This window comes from Ursus americanus, chromosome 10 (genome assembly GCF_024610735.1).
Source record: "Ursus americanus isolate L20-20 chromosome 10, mUrsAme1.1.p, whole genome shotgun sequence".
Lineage (NCBI taxonomy): Eukaryota > Metazoa > Chordata > Mammalia > Carnivora > Ursidae > Ursus > Ursus americanus.
Genome location: NC_142136.1, coordinates 68,988,606 through 69,008,215, shown reverse-complemented (window position 1 = coordinate 69,008,215; position 19,610 = coordinate 68,988,606). Strand labels below are relative to the sequence as shown.

The following is a 19,610-nucleotide window of genomic DNA, read 5'->3' as shown; positions in this document are numbered from 1 at the left end:
TGAAAGGGAAATATATGATATATTTTATACATATAAAATATCTATTTCCCAGCTTAAACTGATGCAACTTTGCTTGCTCATCTGCATGTGGTAAAATAATGCCAGCCAAAACTAATATTATTTTATGTTGATGCAACTAGGCTCCAATTTAGGGCTAAACCGACCTTAGCTTGTCAAAGCCATTATTACCAAATAAAGTACAATTTCTTAAAAATCAAAGGATAGATCACAGAAAGACAATTATCATTTGGTTTCACTCATATGTGGAATATAAGAAACAGTGCAAAAGATCATAGGGGAAGGGAGGGAAAACTGAATGGGAAGTAATAGAGAGGGAGACAAACCATGAGAGGCTCTGAACTACAGGAAACAAACGGTTGCTAGAGGGGAGGTGGGTGGGAGGATGGAGTAATTGGGGATGGGCATTAAGGAGGGCACGTGATGTGATGAGCACTGGGTGTTATATGCAACTGATGAATTGCTGAACTCTATATCTGAAACTAAGGATGTAATGTATGTTGGCTAATTGAATTTAAATTTTAAAAAAATCAAAGGAACAGAAAAGGTGACCATGTTGTTATACAATTATTCATCTAACAATGACCTATGAAGTTACGTAGAAAAGAAACAAGACAAATGAGAATCATTTCAAGGAAATGGGTCGCTGCTTTCACGTCAAGGGCTAATAACAACACTAACTTTAAGATAGATCCTCCTGCCAAACCTATACTTAATATCTAAGGTCACAGATCATTAACAAAATACCTGCAAACATTAGTTATATCAGCACCAGAATAGCCCTCAATCTTCTCTGCTATATCTTCCAGCTGAATGTCAGGATCCAGTTCAACCTCACGAAGATTGATCTTCAGCAGCTCAGTTCTTCCTTTTGCTGTAGAAGATTTTTTCTGTTACTGTTGGATGTTTTTACTTTAAAGATCATTTTGATAAGAAATCACGTATTAGCGTTCAGGAATAGAAAGAGGAATCAGTAACTTGAGTCCACCTAGTATTACCAACTCACTGCATGACTCAGAGTTACCGAATTTCCTAAGTGCCTTGGCTGCAGTAACTAAAAATTGAAGCAAAATTCAAGAGTTTTCCTTATAGATTGTGAAGATACTTGCCATGAAAACAAAGGGTCTGTGATCCTTTATGAAAAATAAAATCATTAATATTCAAATACTAAACATGCTTTTAGTAAAAAACAACATTAAGCCTACTTTTAAAAAACGAGATTACATGACGTTAACTCCTGTGAATCATTCTGCTCACCTTTTAGTGTGATATAGAAAAAGTTTCTCTAAGATACAGGAAATCAGCACTTGGCACAAAATACTTACTAATGTGTTTACTTGGAGAACCAGCCCACAGACATTTGCTCTTCCAATATGACTGAAATGTGTATTGTATTGTGTAAGCCCAAATGAATTACAGAATTATTTAAAATAACCAATCATGCCTGCCGTTTCACTATCAGTTTTAATGTCAAATTTCTATTTAATATAGCATAGTAAGATAATGCAAACTTAGGTTGCATCGGCTTTCCACTATTTCCTGATATATAAAATGTAATTTCTCCAACTTTTATTTTGAAAAATTTTAAATCTACAGGTTAAAAAAAAATCAGTGAACACCCATTTATCTCCCATCTAGACTCATCAATTGTCAGTATTTTGCCATTATCACTCCCTTCCCTTCCCCTCCCTCCTCTTTTTTGAATTGAAAGCTAACTGTAGGCACTGCAATACCTCACCTCAAATTCTTCAGTATTTACCTCCTAAGAACAAAGGTATCCGTACAATTATCACACTTATCAGCAAATTTAACCCTGTACATTAGAATCATCTAATACACAATCCAGATTAAAATGTCCCCATTTTCCCCAGGTCTTTATAACTTTCTTAAAAACCATCACACATTGCATGGTTACCATATCTCTTTAGTCTTCTTTAACCTAAAACAGTTCCCCACTGTTTGTTTTATCTTTCCTGATATTGACAATTCCCCAAATGATCATATAGAGTCAAAGCATTCCAGTAAAGATCCCAACAGGTCTGTCTGTGGATCTGAACAGGAATATATTAAAATGTTTATGGAAACGGAAAGAATCAAGGACAACCAAGACACACCGGAAAAACAACAGTAAGCTGGGAGGAACAGCTCTATCAGAATTTAAGACTTATTACAAAGCAATAGGATTCAAATCAGTGTAATACTCTTGCAGAGATAAACAAATAGATCAATGATACATAACAGGGAGCCTAGAAGCAGATCAAAGCATATACTATGGACACCTGATTTAAGACATACGTGGTTTCAAGCAGTGGCAGAAAATGCCAGAACAACTACTATCTGCAGGGTAAAAAAAATGATATTGCATCCTGCCTCAAACCATACATGAAAATCAGTGCCAGATATGTTACTAATCTAAACATAAGATGTAAAATTACAAGCATTTTAGAAGATAAAACAAGAAATATATTAATGACTTCAGAGTGAATATTCTTGAAATATATATATTTATTTATTTATTTATTTAAGAAGTTGCCCACAGAGGAAAAGACTTATAAACTGACCACATTAAAATTAGGAACTCCAATTCACCAAGACTCTGTACATAGAGTGAAAACACAAAAGCTACAGAGCTTGAGCAGATATTTACAACATACATAAGTAACAAAGTACTTATATCCAGAATATTTAAAGAACCCCTACAAATATAAAGAAAGTTCAGACCACCTAATAGAAAAATGGGCAAAAGACTTGAACAGATATTTGTTATATATCTTTTCCTTTACTAGACATTTGATTTTGTTATAATTCAAATGGCTACTAAAGGAAAAGATACTCAAATTATTTAATAAAGAAGGAAATAAAAATTAAACCACAATGAGGTAGCACTGCACACCAAGAGACTGGTATAAATTAAAAAGCCTGAAGTTCTGGAAAAATGTGAAGCAACGGGAACTCTCCTATCTTGCTGGCAGGAGTATAACGTGTAACAACCGCTTTGGCACAACCACTTGGGAAGACAAATTGGATTTATCTATTATTGTTCCAGCTATGCAACATGACCAGCGATTCACTGCAAGGATGGAACGCTCCATCTCAACCTAAAGAAACTGAGCATTTTCACCATTATACAAGTATAAAAATATTCATAGCAGTACTATTCATAATTGCCTAAAATTATAAAAACAATCATAATGTCCACCAAATAATATGATGGATAACTGTGGCATGATGACTTAATGGATGTTATAGACGGAATTGTGTCTCCCTCACCCCCTGAAGTTTTATGTTGAAGTTCTAACTTCCAATACTTCAGAATGTGACTGTATTTGAAGACAGGGCCTTTAAAAGAGGTGATTAAAGTAAAATGAGGTCATATGGGTGGGCCCTAATCCAGTCTGACTGGTATCTTTATAAGAAGAGGAGATTAGGACACACACAAGGAGGAAGACCACATAAAGACACTGGAAGAAAAATGGCTATCTATACGCCAAGGAAAGAGGCCCCTGAATGAAACAACACCTTGCTTGATCTTGGACTTCTAGACTGAGAAAATAAAGTTCCTTTGTTTCAGCCACCCAGTTCGTGGTACTCTGTAATGCAGCCCTAGCTGACTAATACGACGGAATGCTATACAGCAACAAAAATGAACAGCATCTGGATACCGTAATATGGATCAATCTTAAAAATGTACTTGAACAAAAGAAGCAAAATACAAATAAACACAATTAGTGTGACTCAATTTAAGTTTTAAAAAACATAAAACTTTGTTTGGGGATACATTATTAGGTGAGAAAATTAGAAGATAAAAATAAATTATTTCCATAAAAGGAGTAACAGTGATTACCACCAGGGGGCAGGAAGGGAGCTCTGCTAGGGAAAGAATATACTGGGAGCTTCTGAGGTCTGATAATGCTCCATTTCTTGTCCTAGAAAGTAGTTACATGGTTGTCTGCCAATTACCGGATAGACTGAACTAAATCTTAATACATGGTTCTATAATGAGTTCTATTTCTCACTCATACATACAAAGTAAGACAAAGCAAAGCAATGCAATGGGTAGCCACAGTGGAGAAGCAAGCAGGCATTATCTGGGATTGCCAGGAAAAAAGAAACAGTATGAGTCACAAATCTTTACCTCCAGAATTCCTTCATTTTGGGAGCTCCTTATCCGTGATCATCCCCAGCCAATAGGCCCACCTTACAGTTGACCATGGTATAGAGGCAGAGAAGTCCAGCACTCAGGTGGTCAGCAAGAGGAGTATGGGAAAAAAGAGGGAAGGGTAGGAAGCCCCTAGGTCTGCTGCTACAGAAAGTAGTTGTACTCCTGATGCCTCAGTAAGAACTCCGAATTTAACCTAAGTGTGATTTCATAGGGCTTCACGCGTTAACAGGTGAATGTTAGCGAACAAATATCACTTTCCTCTCTTAGTCCTCATGTTAGAGTATCACTGTATCTATAAATCAAAATGTTTTACTGCAGCCGGCCCTAAGAACTCAAATACCAAGGTCAATATAATGTATTATCCCACAGAAACCAAGTTCCAGTCAGTCACCTTAAACGAACTTCGGAGCGCAAGCCTGCTCAAAGTGAGGGCCTGGTGGCACTGAAGCCTAGTAGGAAGCAGCCTTCTCCCTAGTCACTATAATTTGGGGAAAATAACTTCTAATTCTGGTTGTATCAGTGATTTGTTAGAAGATTCCAAGTAGGATCTGTCAGCTCTATGAAATGGAATGATATTGTAGAAGAATTTAACAAGAAATTAATATGTCAATAATAAAGAACTGCGAATGCCACATAACCAAGTCAGTGTGTTCTAAATTTAAATCCACTTCGTTAAAAGGATCATACACTTCTTACACTAACAATTCTTCTTAAGCACACTTGGCAGTCCAGCACAGAAGATAGCGAGTACGTGCTCTGCGGTCAGACTGTCTGGGCTCACAGCCCTGCTCTGCCTCACTGGCTGGGATACTTAACCCCTCGATGCCTCAGTTTCCTCACATGTCAAATAGAGATAAGAACAGAATCTACTGCGTAAGACTGCTGTGAGGGTTAAATAAGTTAATACATGTAAAGCCTGGCTCACAGTCAGCACTCCCCCACCATCACCATTGGTTAGTCAACAAACAAGATTAGAGGGAGACACAGAAAACCCAGATCCCTTCTATTAAGGACCATCTGAGACACAGATAACCCAGGGAAGTAAATTCTACACAAGGAAGCTAGGCCAGGCCAAAGAAGCCTTCAAGAATTAGCATGCTTTAATGTCAACTTTGAAAAAAATCAATAAACTTTTCTTAAAAGTTTTATTCATTTAAGTAATCTCTATACCCAATGTGGGGCTCAAACTCACAACCCCAAGATCAAGAGTTGTATCCTCTTCTGACTGAGCCAGCCAGGCACCCTACTGGATTTGTTGTTCTTTTCCTTCTTTTTAAGTAAGCTCCACGCCCAACATGGGGCTCAAAGTCACAACCCCAAGATCAAGAGTCGCGTGCTCTACCGACTGAGCCAGCCAGGGCCCCAATAAAAGTTAAATAGAGGCAACGAGAGAGAACAATCTGGGAAATGGGAGTACCATAAATATTGACATAGAAGTGAGAAGAAGCATGCATATACGGGGGGGGGGGGGGGCGGTAAGTAGGAAAGTACAAAGGAGGGCTGAAAAATGCAGACAGACACAATTAAGACAGATAAGGTGTGAACCTACAGCTGGAAAAAAAAAAAAGCACTCTGCCCCTGATGTGATAGGAAATTAGACTCAGAGTCTAAGAGACTCTATGACACTTTGGTGATTTAGGGAGGTTATTCTAAAAGCAAAATATAATTAAATGAAAGGGGCTGAAAAAGGAGTTCATTAAGCTGCCCAGGTGCTTGCTGCCATAATTTAGATGCATAAAGAAAGAAGAGACTTAGTGTAAGGCCAAGCTCTAGCTGCACCCGTTATTTTGCCTTTTGGTAACTATGGCAGATTGTATTTACCAGGATGGCTGCAACAGTCTCTCTCATCCCACACGTGTTTCTACAACATGGTCCTGCCACTCTCCCACCCAGAGCTAGTCTAACTTGAAAATGGGTGGGGTTGTAAATGCTTCAACCCAGGGTACAGCAGAAGTGACACTACGTGACCTCTAAAGGCTAGGTTATAAAAAGTGATGCCCCTACCACCTTTTTCAGTGGAACATCTGGAGCCCTGAGCTACCTATGTATGAAATCTGACTATCTTGAAACCCACTATGCTTGAAGCAGCCCAGGCCGCATGGAATGGCCACAAGGTAAGAAGGAAGTGCCCCAGAAAGCCAAGCTCCAGCTGAGGCCTCAGGGGTGCCTTTCATTTTATCCATTTTCATTTTTATACTTCTTTCCTTTTCCAACTAAAAATTTATTTTTCATGGGTTGCTTTGGTTGATAAAATGTCCTTCACTTTTTTTTTAACTTTCATACAATCTTTCTTTCCATTAATTTTACCCTAGATTTCTTTTTTTTTTTTTAAGATTTTATTTATTAATTTGACAGAGACAGACAGCCAACGAGAGAGGGAACACAAGCAGGGGGAGTGGGAGAGGAAGAAGCAGACTCCTAGTGGAGGAGCCTGATGTGGGGCTCGATCCCAGTATGCTGGGATCACGCCCTGAGCCGAAGGCAGACGCTTAACGACTGCACCACCCAGGCACCCCTACCCTAGATTTCTAAATTATTCTTTCAGGTCTCTCATCTTTCCAAATGTTACTATTTTGTCTATTCCAGACCCTCCTATCCTACCAGATGCTCCAACCACAAGAGCTATCTGTCTATTCATTTTCAAGCAACCATACCTTTGTTTCTGTTTTTCTCTATGAAAATTAGTGGAAATGTAACTTCCTCCATGAAGTCTCCCAAAGCACTTTGGTCAGAATTTATTATTCCTCATTCACCACTCCAAAGTACCATGGACCGGGGCGGGGGTGGGGGTTAAATAGGTGATGGGAATTAAGGAGTGTACTTTCATGATGAGCACCAGGTGTTGTATGGACATGTTGAATCACTATGTTGTACACCTGAAACTAATTTTACACTGTACTGAATTTACACTGTACTGGAATAAACTAACTGGAATTTTAAACAAAAAACTTAAAAAGAAAAAGTGCCATGGAGAACACTAGCATCACGTTACACTGTTTTCCCTATGGTTAGGTTAAGTGTATGCCTACCTTCCAACTAACTACATCGTGAGTTCTCTAACGACAAGGCTTGTACATTGTTTATATTCCCACAGCACCTAATAAATGTCTAACAGCAAACAGCTGGATAAACACCTACTGACCTAATACAGATGAAAGAAAAAGCTAGAGAGAGTGAATTCTAATTATGACTACCTGTTTGGATACACTTTAGAGGAAAGCAATTTCTCAAGTGCTATGGTCACAAGGTATACACCTTCAGACTAATAATGAGCGAAGAGAAGCACCCAAAAGTGATTACCTATAATGGACATATGTTTTCATAAGGGAAAATAAGTTTAGAAGAAAACCCTTCAGTCAGCCAATTCTATTTTCTTCTCTAATATTTCAAAGAAAGCTAAATTCCTACCTTTGTACCACAACGCATGTCTTTCCCCCAAAACCTAAGCTCTCCTCAGCAGTTATAAAACTGCTATCATCAACTGTTTTTCCAGTTATATTTTTTTCCCTCCCTATTATGGTGAATTAAAGTTCAAAGTACCGAAGTTTAAATGATGTCTATTCAAGTAGTAAAACATTTTCCCCCATTAGTATTAATTTCTTATTTATAATCATTGTACACAGTAGTAAAATTAAAACCCATTTCATAAAAATACACTAGACAGAATACAGATATTTGATTTAGAAAACGAGAAAAAAGAGGGAAAAAGCAAAACAAAAGAAACATTAAATCGGAAGTGATAACAAGCCACTCAAATTTCAAACCTTCATGTGGCTAGTATGAGAGCAAGTCAGGCACTCAGGAGCTGCTTCTGGGAGGTGGACTATTCCAGGACAGCTTACAGCTTCTAAATTGAAACACTTACATTACTGCTTTAAATAAGTTTATTATTATTGTAAGTTCAATCAGTAATTTAAGCACTGTTTTAAGAAAAAGAACATTTTTCAAGTAATGAGATTATTAGAATTAATGGAGAGACAATACAAGACAGAATCTATGAGCTACAAATCTACCAATTAATTACTAAATACAGCCTTGAGATCTAGTCATGAAAGTAAGGAATATGTTATAAAAATTAAGTTTCGCAAATAAACAAATCAAAAAATGGGCAGAAGATATGAACAGACACTTTTCCAATGAAGACATACAAATGGCTAACAGACACATGAAAAAATGTTCAAAATAATGCATAGCCGTCAGGGAAATTCAAATCAAAACCACACTGAGATACCACCTTACGCCAGTTAGAATGGCAAAAATAGACAAGGCAAGAAACAATTGTTGGAGAGGATGTGGAGAAAGGGGATCCCTCCTACATTGTTGGTGGGAATGCAAGTTGGTACAGCCACTCTGGAAAACAGTGTGGAGGTCCCTTAAAAAGTTAAAAATTGAGCTACCCTATGATCCAGCCATTGCACTACTGGGTGTTTACCTCAAAGATACAGACATAGTGAAGAGAAGGGCCATATGCACCCCAATGTTCATAGCAGCATTGTCCACAATAGCTAAATCATGGAAGGAGCCGAGATGCCCTTCAACAGATGACTGGATTAAGAAGTTGTGGTCCATATATACAATGGAATATTACTCAGCTATCAGAAAGAACGAATTCTCAACATTTGCTGCAACATGGACGGCACTGGAGGAGATAATGCTAAGTGAAATAAGTCAAGCAGAGAAAGACAATTATATGATTTCTCTCATCTATGGAATATAAGAACTAGGATGATCGGTAGGGGAAGAAAGGGATAAAGAAAGGGGGGTAATCAGAAGGGGGAATGAAACATGAGAGACTATGGACTATGAGAAACAAACTGAGGGCCTCAGAGGGGAGGGGGGTGGGAGAATGGGATAGACTGGTGATGGGTAGTAAGGAGGGCACGTATTGCATGGTGCACTGGGTGTCAGATGCAACTAATGAATCATCAAACTTTACATCGGAAACTGGGGAGGTACTGTATGGTGACTAACATAATAAAAAATCATTTAAAAAAAATAAATAAATATTAAGCACTATTACCAGAAAAATAAATAAATAAATAAAAATTAAGTTTCGGGCGTGCCTGGATGGCTCAGTCAGTTGAGTGTCTGCCTTCAGCTCAGGTCACGATCCCAGGACCCTCAGATCAAGCCCTGCATCAGTCTCCCTGCTTAGCAGCGAGCGTGCTCCCACTCTCTCTCCCTCTGCCGCTCCCCCTGCTTGTGCTCTCTCTGTCAAATAAATAAATAAAATCTTAAAAAAAAAAAATTATAGGTGAGGCTTCCACTTCTGGCCATAATGAAAAAAGTGGTACCAGACTTGTCTTTCTATGGTAAACAAATATAAAACAAGAGATAAGAGGCAACTGTTTTCATGCATTAGCCATCAGACAGCAAATAACTGTAAAATAGCTTTTTCTTAAGTTCTGCCAATAATATGAGTGCCTGCCAGAACAAAATTCAATACCCTTCAAAGGAAAACAACATAATCCAGACGCCCTACAATGTAGAGCATACAATAAAAATTACTGGACATGTGAAGAAACAGAAAAATGTGACCCACAATTAAGAAAATTAAGAAGTAGCCAATAGCAACTGATATTCCAGATGTAAGAATCAGCTGACAAAAACTATAAAGTAGCATATCAATTATTTCTGAATAAAAAATTATACTAAAACTTACTGACTTAAAATAACAATTTATTATCTTCACAGTTACTGTGTATCAGGAATTTGGGAGAAGCTTAGCTAGAAAGCTCTCTTAGGGTCTATGATGGCTAATTTTATGTGAACTTGCTTGGGCCACAGTGCCCAGATATTTGGTCAAACATTACTCTAGATGTTTCTATGAGGATGTTTTTGTATGACATTAATATTTAAATTAGTGGACTCAGTAAAGCAGACAGCTCTCCATAAAGTGGGAGGCCTCATCCAATCAGTTGAAGGCCGAAGCAGAACGAAAGCCACACTTGCCCAGAGCAAGAGGGAATTCTGCCCAAAGAGGGCCCTCAGACTTGCACTGTGATATTAATTCTTCCCTGGGTCTCCAGCCTGCCAGCCTACCCTGCAGATTTTAGACTTGCCAGTCTCTATAATTGCATGAGCTAATTCATTAAAATAAATTTGTCCCTATATACATGTTCTATTGGTTCTGTTTCTCTGGAGAACCCTGACTAATGCAGGGTCTGTCATGAAATTTTAGTCAACGTAAAGGCCAGGCCTATAGTCCTCCAAAAGCAGATAACTCACATAACAGGTAAGCTCGTTCTGGCTGTTGGTGGGAGACTTTAGTTTCTTCCCATGTCAGCTTCGCCATAGGCTATTTTTTGGTTATGGTATGGCAGCTGGTTTCCCCAAAAGCATATAATCTGAGAGAGGGAGAGCCAGGCAGAAACTATTCTTTTCATGATTTAGCCTCGCAAGTCACTTAAACCATCATTCTCCCACATTCTATTCCTTAGAAACAAAAATCACTAAGTCCAGTACATTGTCAGAGAGAGGGGAACTAAGCTGCACCTTTTGAAGGGAAAAATCTCAAAGAATTAGCAGAAAAGACAGACAAAATGGATAAAGAGCTGGGGAATCCCAGCAAAGCAATGGAAACTATAATAAAAAACCACGTGGAAATGCTAGATTTGCAAAATAGATTTTGAAAAGAAAAATTCTCTGGATGAGATTAAAAGCAGATTAGCAATGGCAGAAGAAAGTGTCAATGAACACGAAGATAAATGAACAGAGATTATCCAACCTGAAGAATTAGAAAAAAGACTGAAAAAAAAAAATGTAATGGAGTCCCAGTGACCTGTGCAACAGTATCAAAGTCCAACATACATGAAGGATAAATAAAAGGAAAACCCCACAGAGCACATCAAAGTAAAACTGATGAAAACAAAAAGATAAACAGAATATCTTAACAACCATAAAGAGGGGTGCCTGGGTAGCTCAGTCAGTTAAGCATCCAACTCTTGATTTCAGTTTAGGTCATGATCTCAGGGTTGTGAGATTGAGTCCCGCATTGGGCTTCGCACTGGGTGTGGAGCCTGCTTAAGATTTTCTCTCTCCCTCTCCCTCTGACCCTCTCTGCCTCAAAAAACAAACAAACAAAAACAAAACAAAACCACGAGGATAACCGCTCAAGAAAATTCCAACCTGCTTTCTATAAACATATACTACCACATGACCCAGTTATTTCACTCCTAGGTATTTATCCAAGAGAACGGAAAACATAGGTTCACACAAAGAATTGAACATGAATGTTGACGGCAGCTTTATTTACAACAGTCCCAAAACAGAAATCCCCTAAATATCCATCAAAAAGAGAATGGATAAATAATCTGTAATATGGCCATATAATGAAATCCTACCCACCAGCAAAAAAATAACATTAATAAATCTCAAAATAATTATGCTGAATGAAAGAAGACAGTCCCAAAATAATTCCTACTCTATGATCCTACTTATGAAATTCAAAATAATCTATGGTGGCAAAGATCAGATTAATGGTTGCCTGAGGTAGAAGGTGTTGGGAAGAGAGAAGAATGGGCTGCAAAGGGACACAAGAAATCACTTCAGGATGAAAAGATACATCCTGCATCCTGATTGTGGTATGGTTGCATGGCTGTTATACAACTGTCAAAATTATCAAATTTTAAGTGGATAAAGTTTATTATAGATAAATCATTACTCAATAAAGTTGATTTTAAAAAACAATAGCCTTAAGGAAAAGATACAATGGTGTGAATGACAGCAGACCTCACATCAGAAACCAGTGGAGGCTGGAAGATGACAAAACAACACCTTTATAAGTAATGAAAGAAAAAACAAAACAAAAAACTCTTTCCAATCCAGAATTATTTATCAATTAAAAATATCCTTCAGAAATAAGGGTGAAAGAAAGACATTTCAGATAACAAAAACTGAACTTGATGCTGGCAGACCTTAACTAGAAGAAATATTAAAGGAAGTTTTCTAGACAAATAGGAGATGAACCTAGATGGAAATCTGGGCCTTAAAATAGAAAAGCAGAGCAGTGGGGGTGTTGAATATGTAGGCAAATAGAAAACACTACTTTTTTGTGCTCCTCTTAATTGAAGTTTAAACTGACAACTTAAATCTTATTATACTGTGGGATCTATAATGAACATAGGTATAAAATACATGACAAAATAGCACAAAGGCTGGGGGGGGGAGGCAAACAGTTCTTACATTTTACATGAAATAGTACAATATTAGCTCTAAGTCAACTGTGAAAAGTTACATGTGCATATTGTAATCCCTAGATTAACTGCTAAAAAAAAGAAAACAGGTATAGGTAAAAATCTAATAAAGGAATTAAAATGGATATTTAAAAACAGTCAATTATCAAAAGAAATTAGGAAAAGAGGGGCAGAGAAACAAACAAAAGGGAAAACAGCAAGACGGTACACTTAAACACAGCCATATCAATGATTACATTATATTTAAATGGACTAAATACTCCAATTAAAAAGCAGAAATAAACTAGCTAAATAGCCAGACCCAATTATACGAAAACTAAAGGAAGAAAGCAGATACATCATGCAAACAATTAGCAAAAGAAAGATGGTGAGGCTGTATTATTTTCAAAGTACACATCAAGTCAAAGGGTCTAAGCAGAGATAGAGACATTTCATAATGGTAGAAGGACAAAGAAGATATACCAATGATAACTGTTTATGTACCTAATGATAGAACTCTAAAATGCATAAAGCAAAAATTGACAGAATTAAAGCAAACAATAAACAAATTCACAATAACACTTGAAGAGCTTAACAACCCACTCTCAGTAACTGGTAGAAAAACCAGAGTAAAAAAAAATCAGTAAGGATCTAAAAGATTTGAACAGTATTATCACACTAACTTGATCTGACCAACAATTATAGAATACTATCATCAACAAGTACAGAATATATATTCACCAAGAAAGAGTGTGCTGAATCATAAATTCAAAAAAATTTAAAAATTGACATTCTACAGAGTAATCCCTGACTATAACGGAATTAAGTTTGAAATAAAAAAATTGAATAGTAAAGAAAATACGCTATAGCAAAACTGGTGGGATAAAGCCAAAGCAGTGCATATAGAGAAATGTACAGCTTTAGGGACACCTGGGTGGCTCAGCTGGTTAAGCAGCTGCCTTCCGCAGGTCATGATCCTAGAGTCCCGGGATCAAGTCCCATATCAGGCTCCCTGCTCAGCGGGAAGCCTGCTTCTCCCTCTGCCTGCTCCTCCCTGCTTGTGCACATTCTCTCTCTCTCTCTCTGACAAAAAATAAATGAAATCTTAAAAAAAAAAAAATTTACAGCTTTAAATGTTTATATTTAAAAAAGAAGAAAGGTTTAAAATCAATAGTGTAAGTTTCTAACTTCAGAAAAAGAAGATTAAACTCAAAGTATAATGGAGAAATAATAAAAATGAGAGGAAAAAAAGTCAATGAAATAGGCAACAGAAAAATTACAAAACAAATTAGGTTTTTGAAAAGATTAATAATATTGATAAATCTCTAGCAAGATGATCAAGAAATAGAGATAAAACACAAATGACCAATTTTACGAATGAAAACTGAGCCATTACTACAGATTCTACAGACAAGAAGAAGAAAATTAGGTGTGTAGATTTGTATTATGTCAACTTAAGCAAAGCTGTAATTTCATTTCCCAGCATTCACAATGCATTGCTCAGGTTCAGTGCAGACCACATGAGTCATTATGGGTGAAATCTGAAAGGCAGAAATGAATGAACTCAGAAAGCTGGTTCAGGGCGTGAAGTGCATGTGCAGCTCAAACACACTGTCACTTATCTTCTCGCTCACCCTGCTAGTATGGAGCAGCTCCTGCCAGATTTCCTCCTTCACCTTTTTCGACTCCTTAGCCAGGAGTATATTTAATAGTGTTACAACAGGACACCGCAATCATCAAAGCTGGAAGTCTCAGAAGCAATGAGAGCCCAACATGGGTTCCAGTCTATCCTCATGGGGTTCCAGCTCATTCCTACAGGTTATATAATTTGTCCTTGTTTCCACCACCCATCTTTTCTTCCTGACTGCCCTCATTATTGACTTCAGGCTCCAGAACCAGACATGAAATCAACAGCCTCACATAAACCCTTTAGTGTGCTTGCACACTTGTATTAGGTCAAATCCCAATTTGACAACTTAGAAGAAATGGACAAATTCTTTGAAAGACAAACTGCCAAAGCTTACTTGAGAAAAAATAGAGTGGCACCTGGGCGGTGCAGTTGGTTAAGTATCGGATCTTGGTTTTGGCTCAGGTCTTGATCTCAGGGTCCTGAAATTGAGCCAAGCCAGCAGGCTATGCACTCAGCAGGGAGTCTGCTTGGAGTTTCTCTCTCTCTCTGCCCCTCCCACCCCCTGCTCAGTCGCTCTCTCTGAAATAAATAAACAAATCTCTAAAAAAGATAAGAAAAAATAGATAATCTGACTAGATAGCCCTATACCTATTTATTTTTAAATCAATGGAACAGAACAGAGAACTGAGAAATAGAACCTACACGTATGTAGCAAAATAATTTTCAACAATGGTGTCAAAATAACTCAATGGCAAAAGAAAACTCCTTTTAACAGGTAGTGCTAGAACAATTCAATATATATATGAAAAAAAATGAAACTCAATCTCTGACACCGCATATACAAAATTACTTCAAGATGGATCCTAGATTTAACTATAGTTTCTAAAAGAATAATAGGAGAAAAACCTTGCCGTTTGGGGTTAGCAAAGATTTCCTAAGACACAAAAAGTGCTATCCATGAAAGAAAACCCTGACAGGAGAACATCGTCAAAATTAAAACTTTTGCTTATCAATAGACACTATAAAGAACACTGAAAGCCAAACCAAACTGGAGGAACATAGTCACAATGCATGTATCTGATGAAGAACTATACAGCATTAATAAAACAACAAACCAATTAAAAACTGAGCAAAGGACTTGAAAAGACACTGCACAAAAGATATACCAATGACCAGAAAGTACACAAAAAGGCACTCCACCTCATTAGTCATTAGAGAAACGCAATTTAAAGACATAATGAGATAGTATTTCAGACTTAGTAGGATGACTAAGATTAAAACACTGACCATACCAAATGTTGGCAAGGATATGAAAATACTGGAATTCTCATTCGTTGATGGTGAAAGTATAAAATGGTATGACCACTTAGGAAAACAGTTTGGGTATTATAAAGTTAAATATATACCTATCTAACCCTAGGACCCACCCATTCTATTCTTAGTTATATTACCCAAAAGAATCGAAAACATTCATCCATAAAAAGATCTGTACAAGAATATTTATAACTTCATTCATAATAGCCCCAAACCAGAAATAACTCCAATGTCCATCAAAAAAGGAATAAATTGTGGTATAATCATACCAAGAATAAACTACCAACACATGTAACCATATGGATGAATCTCAAAACACTATGATGAGTGAAAGCAACGACACACAAGAGTACACATGTTACGATTCCATTTATGTGAAGTTTAATAACAGGTAAAACCAATCTATGGTGATAAAAATCAGGGAAGGTAATACCTATTGGGGGTTTGAATTAACCAGTAGGAGGCACACAGACACTTCCTGGGGTGACAGAAATATCCTACATCTTGAGTAGGGTATTGATTAAACAGGAGTATTCATCTGTCAAAACTCACCAAATTACACACTTAAGATTTAAACATTTAATTCCATGTAAATTTTATCTCAATACAAAAAGAGAAAATCCATTTATGACAATTTCAAGTCATCAATTGGATGAAGTTACATTTTTCAAAGCAGCATATTTTTAAGAAAATCCCAAGAGAACTTTATTTTTAATCACTTAAGATTTAATGAGGACTTATGGGACACCTGGGTGGCTCAGACAGTTAAGGGGCTGCCTTTGGCTCAGGTCATGATCCTAAAGTCCTGGAATCAAGGCTCCTTGCTCAGCAGGGAGCCTGCTTCTCCCTCTGCCTGCCCCTCGCCACTCCCCCTGCTTGTGCTCACTCTCTCTCTCTTATTTAAAAAAAAAAAAAAAAGATTTAATGAAAACTTAAAATTTAGAAGTAAAACTTTAGATATTCTATCAAATTTATTAACATGAATACTGCTCTGAATGTAAGACCTGCTCTGAAATGTAAGGAACTTCAACAGAGTACTACTGTGGCCTCTCTTCCCATCTACTACAAATTGTTTTTGTGATGCTATAAACTTTAAGCAGAAGGGCAAAGGATTAAAGACTTAAAGAAATAGAAAAAGGTAAAAGGCAGTTAAAAAACATATATATATATAGTAAGAGGAAGGCATCATACCTGTTGGGAGAGGTATATATATCCTTTTTTCTAATCTCCTTCTCAAAGCTTCATCAATGTCCCATGGGAAATTAGTAGCGGCCAATACCATAACCATTTTGGAAGGATCATCATTCTCTAAAGCTCCTCCAACTCCTATACACAACAAGGGGAAAAGAAGGGTTTTTTTGGTTTTTTTTTTACGGTCCTTTATTCTCTCATTCAACTAACATTTCTAAACATCAGCCAGAGGCTTTGTCATAGGCTCAATGACGAAAATCACGCAGTCCTTCTGACCTCTGTATGGTGGCAGAACCAGACACATCAACAGATAACTATAAAACCAGGAGGTGATAGAATTTATATCATCTATTACAGGATTTTAACCCAATAAGAAAACCCTTTTTTTTTTCCTGTAAGAAAACGAGTGTATAGTTGCTCTGAAAAGAAAAGGCATGGGAGATTATGCTGTTTTATTCCTTTTTTAAATCATTAAGTCCCTCAAAAAAATGTTATTTTAGTTGTTAATCTAATTTATTTTCTCAAGAAGGAAGAACAGAAGGTTCATTTTGCTAATGTACTAGCATGCAATATGGAGGATATACTGCAATAATTTTATCCTTCAAACTTCTAAGGGGCTTGGAAAAAATAAACAAAAAATCTGAGAATGAACCTAATAATCAGTCACTACTGAAAATATCATTTCTTTTTATACCAAACCAAATATATGTACCTTGAGTCTACTTTTTCACAATTAAAGTTTTAGAATAAAAAGGTTCAGGTTACACAATGGAAACTCTAGAAAATGAGCAGTTAAAAAAAAAAAGCCATACAAACTCACAAACTTTATTGCTCAGTTTCTAGTTGTGGCGTGGCATAATGAAGTAGTGAATTTAAAGCAACCCAGTTCAATATGGTGTTTTCTTAATAAATTATTACTAAACTCCTGTTTCAATCATTATCACAAAGAATCAAGCTATCCAACTAATAATCAACAGTAGGCACAAACACCCCTTGATGAAATTCAGCTAAATTTATATTCAGTGATATTTTTAAAACATCTAATGTGTTTCTCCTCTAGATCTCTCCCCAAAAACATAACATAGTCACTTTTTCTCTCATACTTTAGCAGAAATTAGAATGATGAACTCACGGAGGGCAGGGACTCATACTACAGTTTTATGCATCCTTACAGTGCCTGGCACTGTATTTAAAACACACTGTAAGTATTCAGTGAGTATCCACACTTGCTGTAGAACCATAGCTGTTTTGAAACAACACATTCTAGATTTTTGTTAACACATTTTACATTTGCCACACAACTACCAGAGTAGTAAGCCTCTAAAGGCAGCTCTGGCCACCACTCTCTTCCTTCATTGCCATTTCTCTGTCTGAATAACTTCCACCAAAGCTTCAAAGCCCAACTCGGCTATTCCATTCCATGACTACCTTAGTCTGGGTGGTATCTCTCCTACTGGGTTTTCACCACACCCAGAGTTTAGTTCTACCACACAATTTAAAATGTATTGTTAAGTTGCCTGCTTCCCAACTAGATCAGTGGTTCTACTTTTGGGTTTCATGATTTGTTTATGCTCTTAAAAATTACTGAGCTCCCAAGAGCTTTTGTGTATATGGAATACATCTATCAATATTTACCATTAGAAATTAAAACTGAGAATTTTTTAAAATATTAATTCATTTTAAAGTAACAATAAATCTATTATTTGTTAATATAAATAACATTTTATGAAAAATAACTATGACTTTCAAAACCAAAAAAAATTTAGTAAGAAGAGTGGCATTTTCTTACATTTTTGTAAATCTCTTTAATATCTGACTTAACAGAGAACAGCTGGATTCTCCTGTCTGCTGCTGCTTTCCATCTATTATGACATCCCAAATGTCTTGTAGCCTCTGAAACACTCCACTGTATTCTCATGAGAGAATGAGAGTGAAAAAGGGCAAATAATGTCTTGATATTATCATGAAAATGGTTTAGCCTTCGCAGACCTTTTAAAGGGGTCTTAAAGACCCCTGGGGCCCTGGACCACATCTCTGGAACCTCTGCAGTCCTAGTAAAGCTCTTACCCGCCATGACCTTCCTTTTCTTTGTAACCTCAGAACCTGAAATGGCCTGTGATTCATAACACGCATGCAGTTAAATGCTATCTGAGTGCATGAACAAACTGAACACGTGGGTGGATGAACAAATGATTACAAATAAATTCAGGCTGCCTTCCAGTCCATTCACTGAGAATTTCCACAGTATGAATCTACCCAAAACTTGAAAAGGAAATATAACAGTTTGGGGACAGTAATTAAATATCAATTACCATCCATCTGAATGAGTAGTTCAGACTTGACTCTGCGACTTGCCTCATGTTCATCAGAGGTTCCTCTTCGACTACAGATAGAATCTATCTCATCGATGAAGATCGTGGTGGGCGCATAAAATCTAGCCTTCATGAAAAACATTTTAAAGAAACCATTCAATGAGCTCATAAAATAATCTGAATTTTTTTAATGCCATTTCCTCCTCCTAAAACAATTGTTAAAAAAGGAGCAAAACTTTCTCACTGCTTTATTGCCACCACTTGGCTGACAGAGATTAAATCATTTATATCAGAAAATGGAAATTTCTTAAAAATAAAAGTTAGATGGTTGGTGAAGGTGGGTGACAGATACATGGGGATTCGTAGTACTATTATTTCTACTTTTGTGTTTGAAAATTTCCATAATATAAATCTTTTTGAAGATAAATCATCAATCTCCATCTTCAAATATATATTCTTAAATAACTACTGCAAGTCCCTTACGAAAAAAGAACAAACTTTAACAACAGATCAATTTCTGATTTTTAAAATATATACTAAAATATACTCTGCTCAACCAGCTCATTAAAAATCCAGAAATATCAAACCACACACATTTCCAAAGTGTCTTCCACCCTCACTGGATAGGATACCAAAGGGCCTTCCCTTACCTCAGAGAGGAAGATACACTGAAGACATATCAACTACTCCACAAAACCCACCACCCCTTACCTTACTCATGTGTCAGGAGGAACTGTTCAACTACAACTCTATTTGCTCTTTTAAAAACAGATCCCCTAGGTGAATGGATGTAAAAGGGATATCATTTG

At 36.8% G+C, this 19,610-nt stretch overlaps 1 protein-coding gene across 7 annotated transcripts in view; it reads right to left on the bottom strand.

The window, feature by feature from the left end:
- KATNAL1 (katanin catalytic subunit A1 like 1) overlaps positions 1-19,610 on the bottom strand; it is a 77,660-nt gene that overhangs the window by 6,014 nt on the left and 52,036 nt on the right. For all 7 annotated transcript variants that reach the window (XM_045797020.2, XM_045797021.2, XM_045797025.2 and 4 more), the window contains exons 8-10: positions 18,802-18,928; positions 16,490-16,624; positions 766-892 (exon numbers count right to left, since the gene is read on the bottom strand). In XM_045797020.2, coding sequence (XP_045652976.1) covers positions 766-892; positions 16,490-16,624; positions 18,802-18,928 — 389 coding nt within the window. The remainder of the gene's footprint in view (positions 1-765; positions 893-16,489; positions 16,625-18,801; positions 18,929-19,610) is intronic.